The 18,479-nt window shown below is 42.9% G+C and overlaps 1 protein-coding gene across 14 annotated transcripts in view; it reads left to right on the top strand.

The window, feature by feature from the left end:
• Positions 1-18,479, top strand: part of ARID1B (AT-rich interaction domain 1B) — a 1,358,614-nt gene that overhangs the window by 173,907 nt on the left and 1,166,228 nt on the right. For 12 of the 14 annotated variants that reach the window (XR_013221738.1, XM_077289045.1, XM_077289054.1 and 9 more), the window contains exon 3: positions 8,378-8,524. The exons of the other annotated variants lie outside the window; for them this stretch is intronic. Coding sequence is in view for 11 of the 12 variants with exons in the window: in XM_077289045.1 (XP_077145160.1) it covers positions 8,378-8,524 (147 nt within the window). In the remaining variant the exon portion in view is untranslated. The remainder of the gene's footprint in view (positions 1-8,377; positions 8,525-18,479) is intronic. 14 annotated transcript variants of the gene reach the window in all.

Genomic DNA, 18,479 nt, shown 5'->3' with positions numbered 1-18,479 from the left:
CTGGAAGCAAGGCAGAATACTCTAGCACAGACTGAAGGCTGGGGTGGAGTTTTATAGCAGGAAGACACCGTGCACATAAGACCAAAGACGCCATCTTGGAAAAGGGCAGTAATGCACAAAAGATAATAAAAATGTTCAGAGTCCTGACAGATGGAGTCTCGGAAGTGGCCCTACAGTGCACCATTGGTTCTAGCATATCTTGTGGCCACATGATTGGGGTCTGCACAGAATGGCATCATTGGCTTCATGTTGTGCATCCCTGATTTAAAGGATTACTGTAGTGTTATGGGTGTTCTTATCTTCTGTATGCAGCCAAACTGTTGCACATAACATGACCGAAGCCTCTCTTGCTTAGTAGCTTTGCAGAAGAGGCTTGGATATGATATGGTAGTTTCAGCAATCATGCTGCTTAACCTGCCAGTATCACCTCGCATACTAACTAACAAAGATTTGGGATTTATATTGGAGTTTATATTGGAATCATTATTTAAAGGGAGTCTTTCACCCCAAAATGCATTTTAAATGGTCTATACAGTGATGTGGAGGGCTCAGCCCCCTATAGCAACCATACTAGCACTGTACTGGTACATTGCCTAAGAAAATAACTTTTAATACAAATGAAAATAAGAAGACTTGGTGAATCCTTGGAGTGGCCAAGAGTTTGGTGAACTGTTACCACTGCTCAATTTCATATTGGCGCCACTCCTCCACTTCCCAGAGCAAGAACTCTCTATGCTGCCGGCGTGTATGCAGCCATGTACGCACGCAGTGACCATGCACATTCTCCTTCCTGCCTCCTTTCCTCTGATGCCACTTGCTCCACTATTACACTCGTTGGTGCAATGAGCGGTGTAAGAAGGAAAACAAACAGGTGGGAGAAAGTACACGACTGCACAAATGCCGGCAGCATTCAGGCAGCACCCACTCAGGGAAGCGAGTATTCTCATTCAGAAGTGGAGGACGGACCACCACCGCATACAAATGGGGAAGCATAACTGCGCCAGACTCTCTTTATTTTGGGGTTGTTGGACTCCTTTTTAAGTATTTAGTTTGATACGTGAGAAAATTAATACATTCTTATGAGCCAATAATTCTCCATAAAATACAATAATTTAGTTTCTCAATCCATGGACCACAGACTCATTTCACTGGGTCTGATAACTATATAGGATATTCTATGTAGAAAGTGCAACCACCAATAATTGGTTACACTGTAACACCTAATGAATAAATAAATCATAGAGTAGCAAAATATTTGAAGATTTAAATGCTTAGAGGTAAAGAGTGCTAAATCTTTTGTCTCCATTTGCCTTTTTTCTCTCTGCTAAAAATCATTTGTCACTCAAGTAAAACCAACAAAATGAGCACAAAAACAACATATTCAGGCATTAATGAAAATATGTTTAATGTTCTGTCAGAGTATTGCAGTCTATTTAACACTGATTTAAGTGTTATCCTAACTGCCTAAAATAATACCACAGAATTGCTACTGAAATGTGATATATCCAAACCAAACATATGGGCACAAGGCAATGAATGAAGTGTATTTCTCAAGCATATGGGTGTTCTTGCATGTAAAAATGTCTGTGGCTTTAATGGCAGCAGGCATTCATTAAAATCGAATAATCTATGGGAAACGAACAAACATTTAAATTGCTGCATAAATATGAGGGTTATTAGGATTTCATAAATGTCTACATGTTGAAATGGTTTAGTGTAAGTTGACCCATGGAACAAGATTGAGTGGATTGATTTAGATCTTAAATACTATTTATATTGCATATTGGATAGGAAGGGGGTTATGCTTAAAATATACCTTTGGGGTAAATATAGCTTTGTTGCTTAGCAACCTTAAGTCATAGTATCGCAGAACCTTCAAAATGAATTGAGATGTGTGTAGCATGTGGGGTGATGTTTTCTTGATTGTGGCACAGATCGGGATACTGGCAATGCATGCTGCTCACTGATCAATTATCCTTATTGCTCTTTTAGAAACTCTGGGCTGTAAGGAATTGCCTAAACCTTCATCTGCTCATGCTTTCAAGGAACTACACTCCTTTCTCAACAAGATTTTTTACATCAAAAAGTCCCTGTAAGTGGCGTTTTTGCTGTGTTTTATTCTGCAGCAAAACCTGGTTTCTTGGCAGAAAAGAAGCTGCGGCAAAAACGCATATTTTGGTGCACTTTTTTTAATGTATTTTTGGGGCTAACTTGTCTCTTTGTGCTTGCTAATAAAGTTGAGTGCCCCAGAGGAAAAAAAAAAGTACTTCCTGTAGAACCATACATCTAGATCCTTTGAAAAACCCGCAATTCATGTGCCGCGTACAGTAAAATCACATTGACAGGTTAGAATAGAATAGATATATACACATGGAATACATAGATATATAGATGTCAGTGTGACACACACACACACACACACATATATGTATATATACAGTATTACATACATAGAATAAAAGTCAGCAATTAGTCTGCCGTGTACTGTAAAATCACAGCAGGAGCCGACAGGATAGAAGAGATGGATTACGTAATGTAAATACACATAGAATAGATATACAGATGTCAGTGACAAATACAATTAGTACAGTGTGCAGCTTACTGTACATGTATTTAATTAATAAAAGATTATTTTTCGGAAAACAGTGGCGTAATTTTCTTAACCAGCAAAGGGAAAGTCGACGGCTGGGAGACTGTTTATAGCCTGGGAAGAGGGTAATACCCATGGGGCTTCCTAGCCTATTAATATCAACTCACAGCTGTATAATTAGCCTTTACTGGCTCTTAGAATGGGGGACCCTCCCAAAAAAAGATGTGGGGTCCCCCTATAATTAATAACCAGCAAAGGCTATGCAAATAGCTGTAGGCTGATATTAATAGCCTCGTAAGGGACCATGGATACTGGCCCCCCTCAGGCTAAAAACATCAGCTCTGTCACCCCAGATAAGGCGCATCTATGAAATGTGAAAATTCTGGCACTTAGCCTTGCTTTTCCCATTTGCCCTGTAGCGGTGGCAAATGGGGTTATAGTTGGGGGGGTTGATGCCACCTTTGTATTTTCAGGTGACATCACGCCCCGAGGTTAGTAATGGAGAGGCGTTAATAAGATGCCCCCATTACTAACTCCATAATCTCATTGTATGAAAACACACACACCCAGAATAAAGTCCTTTTAATTGAAAGAAAGACACAAACTCCTTTATTAAGTCTTAATTCCACCATACTTATGACCTTACCTATTCCACTGACGCCCTTGTCATCTGCAAAAGAGTTAAAAATAAAGAAAACAACCATAACCTTCACCTTTCTGTCGTTCTGTTCCACACCGTTTTCCATGTCTAGTGGATTAACAGTTTTCAACGTGGACGATGCCAAGATGCGACCATCCAGGGTGAGAGCCACTGGTGAATAAGCTGCTGCGAGCACAGCTTCAAGTGACTAGCAGTGATATCACTGAGGCTGCATTCTCAGCTGGGCTGAAATGAGGTGACCTCTTTGAGATTCCCACTAGCACCGTGAGAAAGTCTCACGGTGCAGAGGCAAGTTCACCGCAGTGAAATTCTCCTGATGAACTCTCCTCTGCACTGTAAGCTTTCTCACAGTGCTAGCGGGGGATCTCACCAAGGTCACCTCAGTTTAACCCGACTGAGAACGCAGCCGCTAGTCACTGAGGCTGCACTCGCAGCACCTCATTCACCAGTGGCTCTCAGCCTGTATGGTCACATCTTGGCACTGTCCAAGTTGAAAACTGTTAATCTCTTAGACATGGATTACAATGTGGGACAGAACGACGGATAGGTGAGGGATATTGTTGTTTTTTATTTTAGTTTTATTATAGGATACACAGGCTTCGGTGGAATTAGGAGCTAGGTGAGTATAACTGTGTTTTCTTTCTGTGTTTATTTACCATATAACTATTGGATTAGTAATGGCTAGGTGTCTTATAGAAGCCTCTCCGTTAGTAATCTGTGTGCTTGATGTAACCAGACAATACAAAGGGGACATCAACCCCACAAATATGAACCCCACTTGCCACCGCTACAGGGCAAGTGGGAAGAAGTGGGCAAAGCACCAGAATTGGCGCATCTAATAATGTGCCTTTTCTGGGTGGCTGCGGGCTGCTATTTTTTGGCTGGGGGGAAATATCCATGCCCACTTACCAGCCTGAGAATACCAGCCCCCAGCTGTCTGCTTTAGCAAGGCTGGTTGTCAAAAATGAAGGGGACCCCCACGCCATTTTTTAAAATTTATTTAAATAAAAAAAAAGGATAGGGACCCCTCTGTGCTTGATAACCAGACTTACTAGCGCTGACAGCGGAAGGCTGCAGCCCCCAGCTGTGAGTTTTGCCTGGCTGGTTATCAAAAATACCGGGGAACCCAGGCAGGTTTTTTTTTATTATTTACAGCACAGGCGCCATCTGATGAAAACACCCATCAGCCGCTCCTGCTCTCACTGTTATCAGTGGTAGCAGGTGTCTGATGATGGTAGCGGTAGTCCCATCAGCTGACTCCAGTGACTGGAGATAAACTTTATACCTCCAATCACAGCTGAGCGCTCATGCTATCTTTTGACCGTGGGAACCACGGCTCTCTGGCGTGGATGGTTTCACCACCGATCAGGAGCAGTGTTAGCCGCGCTGTCATGCATATTACAGCATGTCAAACACTATTGTCAGGCCCTCGATTGAAGTGAATGGGGTTCTGGTCCATTCTACTGTATGACAGGCTGTATGGGCGCATCATACAACAATGCAGCCTGCCATCTAGATGTAGCGGATCTGACTGTGAGGTCACATCCTGCTGTCCTTGACTTTTCTGCAGCATATAAGCTGAAAAAAGTCAATCTGCATATTTACAGTGTTTTTTCACCATCCATTCAAGTCATTGGGTGAAAAACACTGAAAGAAGTGACATGCTCTTTTAAAAAAAAATCGCTGCAAAGCACTAAATCCTGATGGCAAGAAAACCAATGTGTGTGCATGAGACTTCTGTAATCTCATAGGGTTTGCTGGTACTGTAAAAATCAGCCGAAAATTGGCATAAAAAAGCAGCAATGACTCCCAGTGTGAACATACCCTAAATGTGACTATCTGATCTGCTTGCCTTATGTCAGAGGCTGCATTACATGAGATGTATGAAGTTGTTGCTTCACTTGTTTATTTTTGTTTACAAATAATATTCATAGACCATGTCCGTTGAATCTCTGTAAACTGTGAAAATTGGAGCAATATTAGCATATTCATTACCCAGGTGGTTAGGGTGGTACTGCTTTTTTAACACTCTATATCAGAAGTGGGGAACCTCAGGCCCCAGGGCCATTTACGGCCCTCGATGACTTTTTGTCTGGCCCCCGAGCAGATTCTTAGGGACCGCATTCATGGGCAGGGAGGTGTATTTTGATTACAACCAGCTCATTAATTTCTTCTTGCTCTGTTAGCACATACATGCAGTGATCACTACTGAATACTGAAGGGCATGCAATGAAAGATGACGTCCTGACGTCCTTGATTTTATAAGTCAGGGTTTGCTCACACTTGCATTGAAAAAAATCAGTCCCATTCTCATCCACTTTCTCCAGTTGCAAATGAGATTTTAGAGTGAAATTGTAGCATCGGTTTCAGCTGCAAAATAATACACAGGTCTGCACTACCTCATTATTTAACATTGGTCTGAGTGAAATCGTTTTTTTTTCCCTCGCATTGAGCTTGTTTGGTTTATACGCAAGTGTGAGTGAACCCTTAGGCCATGTGCACACGTTCAGGATTTTTAGCGTTTTTTTCGCGTTTTTTCGCTATAAAAACGTGATAAAAACGCGAAAAAAACGCTAACATATGCCTCCTATTATTTACAAGGTATTCCGCATTTTTTGTGCAAATGTTGCGATTTTTTCCGCGAAAAAATCGCATAGCGGAAAAAAAAGCAACATGTTCATTAAAAATGCGGAATTGCAGGGATTCCGCACACCTAGGGGTCCATTGATCTGCTTACTTCCCGCACGGGGCTGTGCCCACGATGCGGGAAGTAAGCAGATTATGTGCGGTTGGTACCCAGGGTGGAGGAGAGGAGACTCTCCTCCACGCACTGGGCACCATATAACTGGTCAAAAAATAAGAAATAAAATAAAAAATAGTCCTATACTCACCCTCGATGTCCCGCGCAGTGTTCCCGCCTCACCGCTGCACGCTGCCGTTCGGTTCCTGTAGCTGGTGTGCGGCGAAGGACCTTGCCGATGACGTTACTGTCCTGTGATTGGTCGTGAGCGGTCATGTGACCGCTCACGTGACCGTGACGTCACGGAAGGCCCTGTGCGCACAGACCAGCTATTGGAAGACGAACGGACGCCGCTTATGAGATGTCTGGGTGAGTATAAGCATTTTTTTATTTTTTTTATTATTTTTAAACATTCTATCTTTTACTATAGATGCTGCATAAGCTGCATCTATAGTAAAAAGTTGGTCACACTTGTCAAACAGTATGTTTGACAAGTGTGACCAACTTGTCAGTCAGTTTTCCAAGCGATGCTACAGATCGCTTGGAAAACTTTAGCATTCTGCAAGCTAATTACGCTTGCAGAATGCTAAAAAAACGCGAAAAAAACGGAAAAAAAACGCAAAAAAAAAAATGCGGATTTCTTGCAGAAAATTTCCGGTTTTCTTCAGGAAATTTCTGCAAGAAATCCGCAACGTGTGCACATGGCCTTAAGCTGACAACAGCTGTATGTGATCGTCTGGGTATTTTAGGCCCCTGTACTTTAAAGGGACTCTGTCAAGACAGAATGACTGTTCAAGCCAAGTACAGGTGCTCGGTGCATCATAGTGAGGCCAAACCTTTAAGTGCACCTTCCCACCTGCTAGTTTTCTCTCCATTTATGTCCGCACCAGAGAAGGGCCGAGATAGATGGAACATAGGCAGATGGGAAGGTGCACTTAAATGTTCTGCTATGCCATGATGCCCTGAGTTCCTGTACTTGGTTTGAAGAGTTTTCCTGTGCTGACAATCCCTTTAAAAGTAGTATACCATGTTTATGGAGACTCTTAATACTACAAAGAATAATTTTGGAATTGTACTGTAACATTCTGCCAGTCATGAATGGTTTCAGGGATATTTTTGTACTAATGTGTTAAAGGCTGTTCAGTTCAAATTTTCGAATTTGATGATGGTCGACGATCTTTACGTACCAGACAGTCATCCATGTGACATCAACCCAACTGTGCTTATTTTAAAACTAAAAAGATAGATATTTTATGTTGAGTGTAAAAGTATAGTATTAACATGTGATTTCATATCTTTAATCAATCTTAATAATGAATTGTGAGCTGGTCTTCTAAATATGTATTGCAGTCGATGCTTCAAGCCATTGCCTATCCACTGGCCCCCATCGATCACTGTTCTCCTCTGGCCACAAGCCCAGGAGAAGTTATATAGAATTATGGTTCTGAATGCACAAAGAAAAGGTGGCGCTCATCGTCCATAGAAAAAATCCTTTATTCCAAGTCTTTAAAACATGACAGTGAGAGAATGTTGTGGACTATTGATTTGTCTATCAAGTGTCCACACCATTCTCTCGCTGCCATGTTTTAAGGACTTGGAATAAAGGGTTTTTCTATGGACAGTGAATGACGCCTTTTCTTTGCTCATGCAGGACTATAGTTAACTGCTTTTTCTTTAGTTCCCTTCTGACTGGTGTTACCGTACTGTCCTATAAGGCAAAGCTAAGTGGCAGCGGTGAGAGAAGTTTGTGGCCGGTCTTTCTTTTCCTTACTTTTATGTTGCTGTATATGGAATTATTGGTTGCACATGGACCCTGCCATCCTATTCATGTGTATGGAAGTGATGAAAATACATGTGCTCAATACAGCACTCTATCTTCCGTGTCATTGAATATAACCGAAATAGTTTGGCCTGTATGCAACCTGTGACTTGATTCACATTTCCGTAGCTGAGGTTTTGCAGCCAGGAGAAAACTTGGCCCAGAAGTCCCCTGTTCCAGTGATTGGTGGTGGTCACGGGATTGCTTGTTTATGCCACAAAACCCATTTTAATTGGTTCCACATGAATCCAAAAGTAAGTTACAAAGTGTTAGCACATCTAGTCTACAAACTGAAATACAAACGTCATTGTGTTCCAATGCTGCACAATTTGGAGTTTGACATGGACGTTAAAACTAATGATGAATAAACTAGTACTTCAGCTTTTTCAAATACTATTCTAAACATTTTTGAGCATCTTAATTTAATTTCTTATTCACTGACATTGCAGAAAACACCTTGTAAAATGCCACTGACAATGCGAGTGAACATCTACACAAGTTCTAAGGCTTAACGGTTTGAGTCCATTCAACTTGACTCATGTGTACTTTGCTTGGCTCTTCTAACAGATGCCGCCTCAGTACGGTCAGCAAGGTGTAAGTGGCTACTGCCAACAAGGCCAACAGCCATATTACAACCAGCAGTCACAGCCTCCGTATCCGCAGTCCCAGGGTCAGTACATGTCGCAGAACCAGCAGCGGTACCAGTCCCAGCAGGTAAGTACCACAAAAGCTGCCTTTCTCTACCCAAATTGTTATATTAAGCTGTGATTGGAAATACTGAGACTACTTGTATGTAAGTCTTGTGTACAGACTAATATCCATTTACATAGAAACCAGATATTTTGGAGCTATCCATAATTGAGTCAGATTTATTAAACTGCCTAACTTTTAGACCGTGAAAGCTTAGGCTAGAAAGTGTTAAAATGTGCAAAAGTGGGTCACACTATTGATAATTTGCTTACTTTGTTCCACAGGTTTTAATGAAATTTTGGTTCACATTGTTAGTTTGGGTCACACCCTCTTGCCTGCTAGGCCACACCCCTTTCACAATTGAGTTGTAAAAAGTGTCTAAAAATAAGTTAATATGGGAAGTATTTTGCTGCTGAATTTCTGCAGCGGCAATGTCCCTGCTATATTGTATGTATTATCTGCGGTTTCCATTGTGAAATTCTACAGATATACTGTGGACCTCATACTTCGCATTGAAGAGGGTGAAATCCACTGTGATATCTTCAGCTTAAATTGATAATCCACGGGTGTCAAATCTGCTAGTTTATTTACACTGCAAGTATTCTATTCAGCTTTTGCAGGAGACTTCCTAAAATCCCATGCAGATTATTTTCCATCCAGATTTTAATTTTGCTGTGTTTTCACCCACTGCAAACGCACCTTAACCCGTTCACCCCGAAGCCTGTTTTCAAATTCTTGACCAGGCCATTTTTTTCAATTCTGACCACTGTCATTTTATGAGGTCATAACTCTGAAACGCTTCAACAGATGCTGGTGATTTTGAGATTCTTTTCTCGTGACATATTGTGCTTTATGATAGTGGTAAAATTTCATCGATTTGACTTGCGTTTATTTGTGAAAAAAATGGAAATTTGGCAAAAATTTTGAAAATTGCAGTGTTTAAACTTTTAGTTTTTATGCCCTTAAATTAGAGAGTCATATCATACAAAATAGATAATAAATAACATTATCCACATGTCTGCTTTAAATTAGCACAATTTTGGAAACATAATTTTTTTGTTAGGAAGTTATAAGGGTTAAAAGTTGACAGCGATTTCTCATTTTTACGACAAAATTTGCAAAACCGTTTTTTTAGGGACCACCTCACACTTGAAGTCACTTTGAGGGGTCTATATGACAGAAAATGCCCAAAAGTGACACCATTCTAAAAACTGCACCCCTCAAGGTACTCAAAACCACATTCAAAACGTTTATTAACCCTTCAGGTGCTTCACAGGAATTTTTGGAACGTTTAAAAAAAATTGAACATTTTACTTTTTTTCACAAATTTTTTATTTCAGATCCAATTTGTTTTATTTTACCAAGGGTAACAGGAGAAATTGGACCACAAAAGTCGCTGTACAATTTGTCCTGAGTACGCCGATACCCCATATGTGGGGGTAAACCACTGATGTGTGGTGAGCACTCTGAACCCCAAAGTGCTTCACAGGTTATAATGTAGAGCCGTATAAAAAAAAATCATTTTTTTTTTCAGAAAAAATATTTTTGCCCCAAGTTTTTTATTTTCCCAAGGGTAACAGGACAAATTGGATCCCAAAAGTTGTTATGCTATTTATTTGGAGTACGCTGATACCCCGTGTGTGGGGGTAAACTACTGTTTGGGCGCATGGCAGAGCTCGGAAGGGAAGGAGTGCCGTTTGACTTTTTTCAATGCAAAATTGGCTGGAATTGAGATCAGACACCATGTCGCGTTTGGAGAGCCCCTGATGTGCATAAACAGTGAAAACACCCGCACAAGTGACCCCATTTTGGAAAGAAGATCCCCTAAGGGAACTTATCTAGATGTGTGTTGAGCACTTTGAACACCCAATTGTTTCACTAAAGTTTAGAATGTAGAGCCGTGAAAAGTAAAAAATATATTTTTTTTCCACAAAATGATCTTTTAGCTAGCAATTTTTTATTTTCCCAAGGGTAACAGGAGAAATTTGACCCCAAAAGTTGTTGTCCAATTGGTCCTGAGTACGCTGATACCCCATATGTTGGGGGGAACCACCGTTTGGGCGCATGGCAGAGGTCGGAAGGGAAGGAGCTCTGTTTTTGAATGCAGACTTTTGATGGAATGGTCTGCGGGCGTCAAGTTGCGTTTGCAGAGCCCCGATGTACCTAAACAGAAGAAACTCCCACAAGTGACCCCATGTTGGAAACTAAACCCCCAAGGAACTTATCTAGATGTGTTGTGACCACTTTGAACCCCCAAGTGTTTTGCTAAAGTTTATAACGCAGAGCCGTGAAAATAAAAAATCAAATTTTTTTCCACAAAAATAATATTTAGGCCCCGGTTTTGTATTTTCCCAAGGGTAAAAGGAGAAATTGGACCCCAAAGGTTGTTGTCCAATTTGTCCTGAGTACGCTGATACCTCATATGTTGGGCTAAACCCCTGTTTGGGCGCACGGGAGAGCTCGGAAGGGAAGGAGCACTATTTTACTTTTTCAACGCAGAATTGGCTGGAATTGAAATCGGACGCCATGTCACGTTTGGAGAGCCCCTAATGTGCATAAACAGTGGAAACCAACCAAATCTAACTGAAACCCTAACCCAAACACACCCCTAACCCTAATCCCAACCATAACTCTAACCACACCCCTAACCCTAATCCCAACTGTAAATGTAATCCAAACCCAACTTTTTTTTTGTAAATTCTTTATTTAAGAATATATGAAGATACAGAAATATGAAGGTATAAAGTTATCATATATAAAGAACAAAAAACATCTTTCAGATGCTTAGAGTTAACAAGGAGGGTAGCAGAGGGTTGGAAAGGAAAGGGGGAGGGGTGATAAAACTTGGTAGAATAGGGACGAGAGTGTCATGATCTCTGCAGGCAGAGATCATAGCAAGCCTATAGAGGGACAAGCTCTCGGAAGAGGGAACTATACTGACCATGAACTAAGCCTGCCGCGCAACTAGAAATAGCCAGGTAGCATTTCCTATTTATCGCTAGATGCCCAGCTCTGGCCTAAGACCTAAATAGCTAGCAGAGGGAAATATAAGACCTGGCTCACCTCTAGAGAAATATTCCAAAGAAGACAGTAGCCCCCCACATATAATGACGGTGAGTTCAGATGAAACAACAAACGCAGCAGGAAAATAGTCTTAGCAAATTTGAGGTCCGCTTACTAGATAGCAGAAGACAGATAGTATACTTTCATGGTCAGCAGAAAAACACTAACAAAACACCATCCAGAGATTACCTTAAACTCTGGCATTAACTCATAACGCCAGAGTAGCAATCCCTGATCAACGAGAGCTTTCCAGACACAGTAACAAAACTTCAGCTGTGAACTGGAACAAATAGGCAAAACAAAACATGGACAAAAGTCCAACTTATCTAGTAGTAGTCTAGAAGCAGGAACAAGCACTGAGAGGCATCAGATAACATTGTTGACCGGCAAGAAACCACCAGAGAAATGAGCTTAAATAGCGACACCCACTACTGATGGAACCAGGTGAAACAGGAAAGAGGATGACAAGTCCAATTCCACAAGCGGCCACCGGGGGAGCCCAGAATCCAAATTCACAACAGTACCCCCCCCTCAAGGAGGGGGCACCGAACCCTCACCAGATCCACCAGGGCGACCAGGATGAGCCCTATGGAAGGCACGAACAAGATCAGAAGCATGAACATCAGATGCATTGACCCAAGAATTATCCTCCTGGCCGTAACCCTTCCAGTTGACCAGATACTGGAGTCTCCGTCTGGAAACACGAGAGTCCAAAATTTTCTCCACAACGTACTCCAACTCACCCTCAACCAACACCGGAGCAGGAGGCTCAACTGAAGGTACCACAGGTAACTCATACCTGCGCAATAACGACCGATGAAAAACGTTATGAATGGAAAAGGACGCAGGGAGGTCCAAACGGAAAGAAACAGGATTAAGAATCTCCAATATTCTATAAGGGCCGATGAACCGAGGTTTAAACTTAGGAGAAGAGACCCTCATAGGGACAAAACGAGAAGATAACCACACCAAATCTCCAACACAAAGCCGAGAACCAACACGACGATGACGGTTGGCAAAACGCTGAGTCTTCTCCTGGGACAACTTCAAATTGTCCATAACCTGCCCCCAGATGTGATGCAATCTCTCCACCACCGCATCCACTCCAGGACAATCCGAGGATTCCACCTGACCGGAGGAAAATCGAGGGTGAAACCCCGAATTACAGAAAAACGGGGACACCAAGGTGGAAGAGCTGGCCCGATTATTGAGGGCGAACTCTGCCAATGGCAAAAAAGCAACCCAATCATCCTGGTCAGCAGAGACAAAACACCTCAGATATGTCTCCAGGGTCTGATTAGTCCGCTCGGTCTGGCCATTAGTCTGAGGGTGAAAAGCAGATGAAAAAGACAAATCTATGCCCATCCTAGCACAGAATGCCCGCCAAAATCGAGACACAAATTGGGTACCTCTGTCAGAAACAATATTCTCAGGAATACCGTGCAATCGGACAACATTCTGAAAAAACAGAGGAACCAACTCAGAAGAAGAAGGCAACTTGGGCAGAGGAACCAAATGGACCATTTTAGAGAAACGGTCACAGACCACCCAGATGACAGACATCTTCTGGGAAACAGGCAGATCTGAAATAAAATCCATCGAGATGTGTGTCCAAGGCCTCTTAGGAATAGGCAAGGGCAACAGCAGTCCGCTAGCCCGAGAACTACAAGACTTGGCCCGAGCACAAACGTCACATGACTGCACAAAGACTCGCACATCTCGTGACAGGGAAGGCCACCAGAAGGATCTTGCCACCAAATCCCTGGTACCAAAAATTCCGGGATGACCTGCCAATGCAGAAGAATGTACCTCAGAGATGACTCTGCTGGTCCAATCATCCGGAACAAACAGTCTATCAGGCGGACAACGATCCGGTCTATCCGCCTGAAACTCTTGCAAGGACCGCCGCAGATCAGGAGAAACGGCCGACAAAATTACTCCCTCCCTAAGGATACCTGTGGGTTCAGAACTACCAGGAGAGTCCGGGTCAAAACTCCTAGAAAGGGCATCTGCCTTAACATTCTTAGAACCCGGTAGGTATGACACCACAAAATTAAAGCGAGAAAAAAATAAAGACCAGCGCGCCTGTCTAGGATTCAGGCGTCTGGCAGTCTCAAGATAAATCAAATTTTTGTGGTCAGTCAATACCACCACCTGATGCCTAGCCCCCTCGAGCCAATGGCGCCACTCCTCAAACGCCCACTTCATGGCCAAAAGCTCCCGATTCCCAACATCATAATTCCGCTCTGCGGGCGAAAATTTGCGAGAAAAGAAGGCACAAGGCCTAATGACGGAGCAGTCGGAACCTTTCTGCGACAACACTGCCCCAGCTCCGATCTCCGAAGCGTCAACCTCAACCTGAAAAGGCAGATTCACATCAGGCTGACGCAACACAGGGGCAGAGGCAAAACGGCGCTTAAGCTCCTGAAAGGCCTCTACAGCATGAGGGGACCAATTAGCAACATCAGCGCCTTGTCTGGTCAAATCAGTCAGTGGTTTAACGACATCCGAAAAACCAGCAATAAATCGGCGGTAAAAGTTGGCAAAGCCCAAAAATCTCTGAAGACCCTTAAGAGAGGAGGGCTGAGTCCAGTCACAAATAGCTTGCACCTTGACGGGATCCATCTCAATGGAAGAGGGAGAAAAAATATACCCCAAAAAGGAAATTTTCTGGACCCCAAAAACGCACTTAGACCCCTTCACACATAAAGAATTAGACCGCAGAACCTGAAAAACTCTCCTGACCTGCTGGACATGAGAGTCCCAGTCATCAGAAAAAATCAGAATATCATCCAGATATATTATCATAAATTTATCCAGAAAATCGCGGAAAATATCATGCATAAAAGACTGGAAAACTGAAGGGGCATTAGAAAGACCGAAAGGCATGACCAAATACTCAAAGTGGCCCTCGGGCGTATTAAATGCGGTCTTCCACTCATCCCCCTGCCTGATCCGCACCAAATTATACGCCCCACGAAGATCAATTTTAGAGAACCACTTAGCACCCTCTATACGAGCAAACAAATCAGTAAGCAATGGCAATGGGTATTGATACTTAACAGTGATCTTATTCAGAAGCCGATAATCAATACATGGTCTCAAAGAGCCGTCTTTTTTTGAGACAAAGAAAAACCCAGCTCCCAAGGGAGAAGAAGATGGACGAATATGTCCCTTTTCCAAAGACTCCTTTATATATTCCCGCATAGCAGCATGTTCCGGCACAGACAGATTAAACAAACGACCCTTGGGATATTTACAACCCGGTATCAAATCTATGGCACAATCGCACTCACGGTGCGGAGGTAACGACCCAAGCTTGGGTTCGTCAAAGACATCTTGATAATCAGAGAGGAACTCAGGGACTTCAGAGGGAATGGACGACGAAATAGAAACCAAAGGTAAGTCCCCATGAATACCCTTACATCCCCAGCTCAACACAGACATTGCTCTCCAGTCCAAGACTGGGTTGTGAGACTGCAACCATGGCAATCCCAGTACCAAATCGTCATGTAAATTATACAGCACCAGGAAACGAATAATCTCCTGGTGATCCGGATTGATACGCATGGTTACTTGTGTCCAGTATTGTGGTTTATTATTAGCCAATGGGGTGGAGTCAATCCCCTTCAGAGGAATAAGAGTCTCCAAAGGCTCTAAATCAAAACCACAACGATTGGCAAAGGACCAATCCATAAGACTCAGAGCGGCGCCAGAGTCAACATAGGCGTCCGTGGCAATGGATGACAAAGAGCAAATCAGGGTTACAGACAAAATAAACTTAGACTGAATGGTGCCAATGGAAACAGACTTATCAAGCTTCTTTGTACGCCTAGAGCATGCTGATATAACATGAGTAGAATCCCCACAATAGAAACACAATCCATTCTTCCGTCTAAAATTCTGTCGCTCGCTCCTGGACAGAATTCTATCACACTGCATACTTTCTGGCGTCTTTTCCATAGACACCGCCAGATGGTGCACCGGTTTGCGCTCCCGCAGACGCCTATCAATCTGAATAGCCATTGTCATGGACTCATTCAGACCTGCAGGCACAGGGAACCCCACCATAACATCCTTAACGGCATCAGAGAGACCTTCTCTGAAAGTTGCCGCCAAGGCGCACTCATTCCACTGAGTAAGCACAGACCATTTACGGAATTTTTGGCAGAAAACTTCAGCTTCGTCTTGCCCCTGAGATAGTGCCATCAAAGTTTTTTCTGCCTGAAGTTCCAAATGAGGTTCCTCATAAAGCAAGCCCAAGGCCAGAAAAAACGCATCCACATCGCGTAACGCAGGATCCCCTGCTGGCAATGAGAAGGCCCAATCTTGAGGGTCACCCCTGAGCAAGGAAATCACAATCCTAACCTGCTGAGCAGGGTCTCCAGCTGAACGAGACTTCAGGGACAAATAAAGCTTACAATTATTTCGGAAATTCTGGAAGCTAGCTCTATTCCCTGTGAAGAACTCCGGCAAAGGAATTCTCGGCTCAGATACCGGAGCATGTACCACAAAATCTTGTAAATTTTGTACTTTCGTGATGAGATTATTCAAACCCGCAGTTACCCTCTGGAGATCCATTATTGTCAGGTGCACACAGAGCCATACAGAGATTAGGAGGAGAGAGAGAAAAAAGACTGCAGCAAGGCAGACTGGAGGAAAAAAAAAAAAAAATTCCAGCAGACTTCTTATAACTCTCCTTTCTCAACCTGGGTCTTTAACACTTTATTGGCCGGTCAAACTGTCATGATCTCTGCAGGCAGAGATCATAGCAAGCCTATAGAGGGACAAGCTCTCGGAAGAGGGAACTATACTGACCATGAACTAAGCCTGCCGCGCAACTAGAAATAGCCAGGTAGCATTTCCTATTTATCGCTAGATGCCCAGCTCTGGCCTAAGACCTAAATAGCTAGCAGAGGGAAATATAAGACCTGGCTCACCTCTAGAGAAATATTCCAAAGAAGACAGTAGCCCCCCACATATAATGACGGTGAGTTCAGATGAAACAACAAACGCAGCAGGAAAATAGTCTTAGCAAATTTGAGGTCCGCTTACTAGATAGCAGAAGACAGATAGTATACTTTCATGGTCAGCAGAAAAACACTAACAAAACACCATCCAGAGATTACCTTAAACTCTGGCATTAACTCATAACGCCAGAGTAGCAATCCCTGATCAACGAGAGCTTTCCAGACACAGTAACAAAACTTCAGCTGTGAACTGGAACAAATAGGCAAAACAAAACATGGACAAAAGTCCAACTTATCTAGTAGTAGTCTAGAAGCAGGAACAAGCACTGAGAGGCATCAGATAACATTGTTGACCGGCAAGAAACCACCAGAGAAATGAGCTTAAATAGCGACACCCACTACTGATGGAACCAGGTGAAACAGGAAAGAGGATGACAAGTCCAATTCCACAAGCGGCCACCGGGGGAGCCCAGAATCCAAATTCACAACACGAGAGTAAGTGGGAGGAGGGGGAGGGAGTTGGGAAAGGAAGGAAGGGAGGGGTAGGGGGGGAGTTTTGAACTAGCACAGCATTCAATGGTACCATAGTTTAAGTTTAGAAAAAGAGCAAGTAGATTCTATAGAAATATAACTAGTTTCTATAAATAACATATAGGGCACAATTTAAAGGCTCAAGCTAAGTCAACAATAGCCGCCTGTTCGTAACTCTTTCCAGGGGGCCCAAATTTTCACATACAGATCGTGGGTGTTCATTTCCCAGCTGGATAACTCTTCAAGCCTCGAAATTTGGTCAATTTTGGACAGCCATTCGGATATTGTTGGAGGGGTGTCATCCCTCCAGTGTAAAGTGATTAAGTGCTTTGCGGCGCTAAGTAATAGTGGTAAAAGTTTATGTTTCCTTGGTCTGTAATTGCTAGATGGACAAGAAAGAAGAACCTCAGGGGCCTGTATATTTATTTGGATTAACTTTAATTTCTTAAGGAACTTATTAATCTCCTCCCAGAACTCGGACAATTTAGGACATTCCCAGAAAATATGGGTGTGATGGCCCAAAGAACTACGACATCTCCAACATGAGTTGTCGACCGTCAGTCCCAAATTGGTCAGTTTAGCAGGCGTCAGGTGCCATCTGGTCAAGATTTTGTAAGCGTTTTCTTGGAGTAGTATGCACCGGGAGAATCCTCGTGCATTAGCTAGCATTTTTGAGATTTGCGTCTCTGTAAAAGTAACCCCATCTCAGACTCCCAAGAATGAATGAATGTAGGTTTGGAGTAGTTGTTGATAGAGTTGAGTTGAGAATAGACTCTGGAAATGCTTTTCATCTCCGGGTGAGGGGATTTGTACATTATGTCAAGCCATGACCAGTTAGATTTATGGGGAAACTTCTTTTTAAAAGTGAGGAGTGTGCGTCTAATATGTTGGGTTTGGAGGAAGTTTTTAGGTCATGTCAGGGGGCCAGGTCCCTCTATGAAGTATTTTCTCTTTATAGAAGTTCTTCAAAGGTTCTCTGGGGAGGGAAAGCCATAATCCGTAAGGGTCTCTATAGCTCGGGTCTAGGAGGAACGGAATGGAGCAAATTGGGGCAAAGGCAGAGGGGAAGGAGTCTAGGGGAAGTTCCTTATTTAATAATCGCCTGATTTTGAGTGTTGTCGAAGTTACCTCATCTAATCTGAGTTCGTTAGGAGGTTTAGCCAGTGTCCAGAGGCAAGGTATTCCCTTTGGTCCTGGTAGTTCTATGTCTACATTATTACAGTCTCCTTTCTCTAAACTAGTTACGATCTTAAGCCATCTACATATGTGAACCGCTCTGAAATATAAAGCCGGGTCAGGGACCCTCAAGCCACCAGTCATGGACGAGCGAGAGAGAAATCTGTATGTGATTCTAGCCGGTTTCTGTTTCCAAATATATTTAGCTATTGTGGACTGGAGGTTTTTAAAATAAGTTC

The sequence above is a fragment of the Ranitomeya variabilis genome, chromosome 2, assembly GCF_051348905.1.
Source record: "Ranitomeya variabilis isolate aRanVar5 chromosome 2, aRanVar5.hap1, whole genome shotgun sequence".
NCBI classification, from domain to species: Eukaryota; Metazoa; Chordata; class Amphibia; order Anura; family Dendrobatidae; genus Ranitomeya; species Ranitomeya variabilis.
The sequence above is the reverse complement of the archived record's forward strand: the minus strand, read 5'-3'. Positions and strand labels throughout refer to the sequence as shown.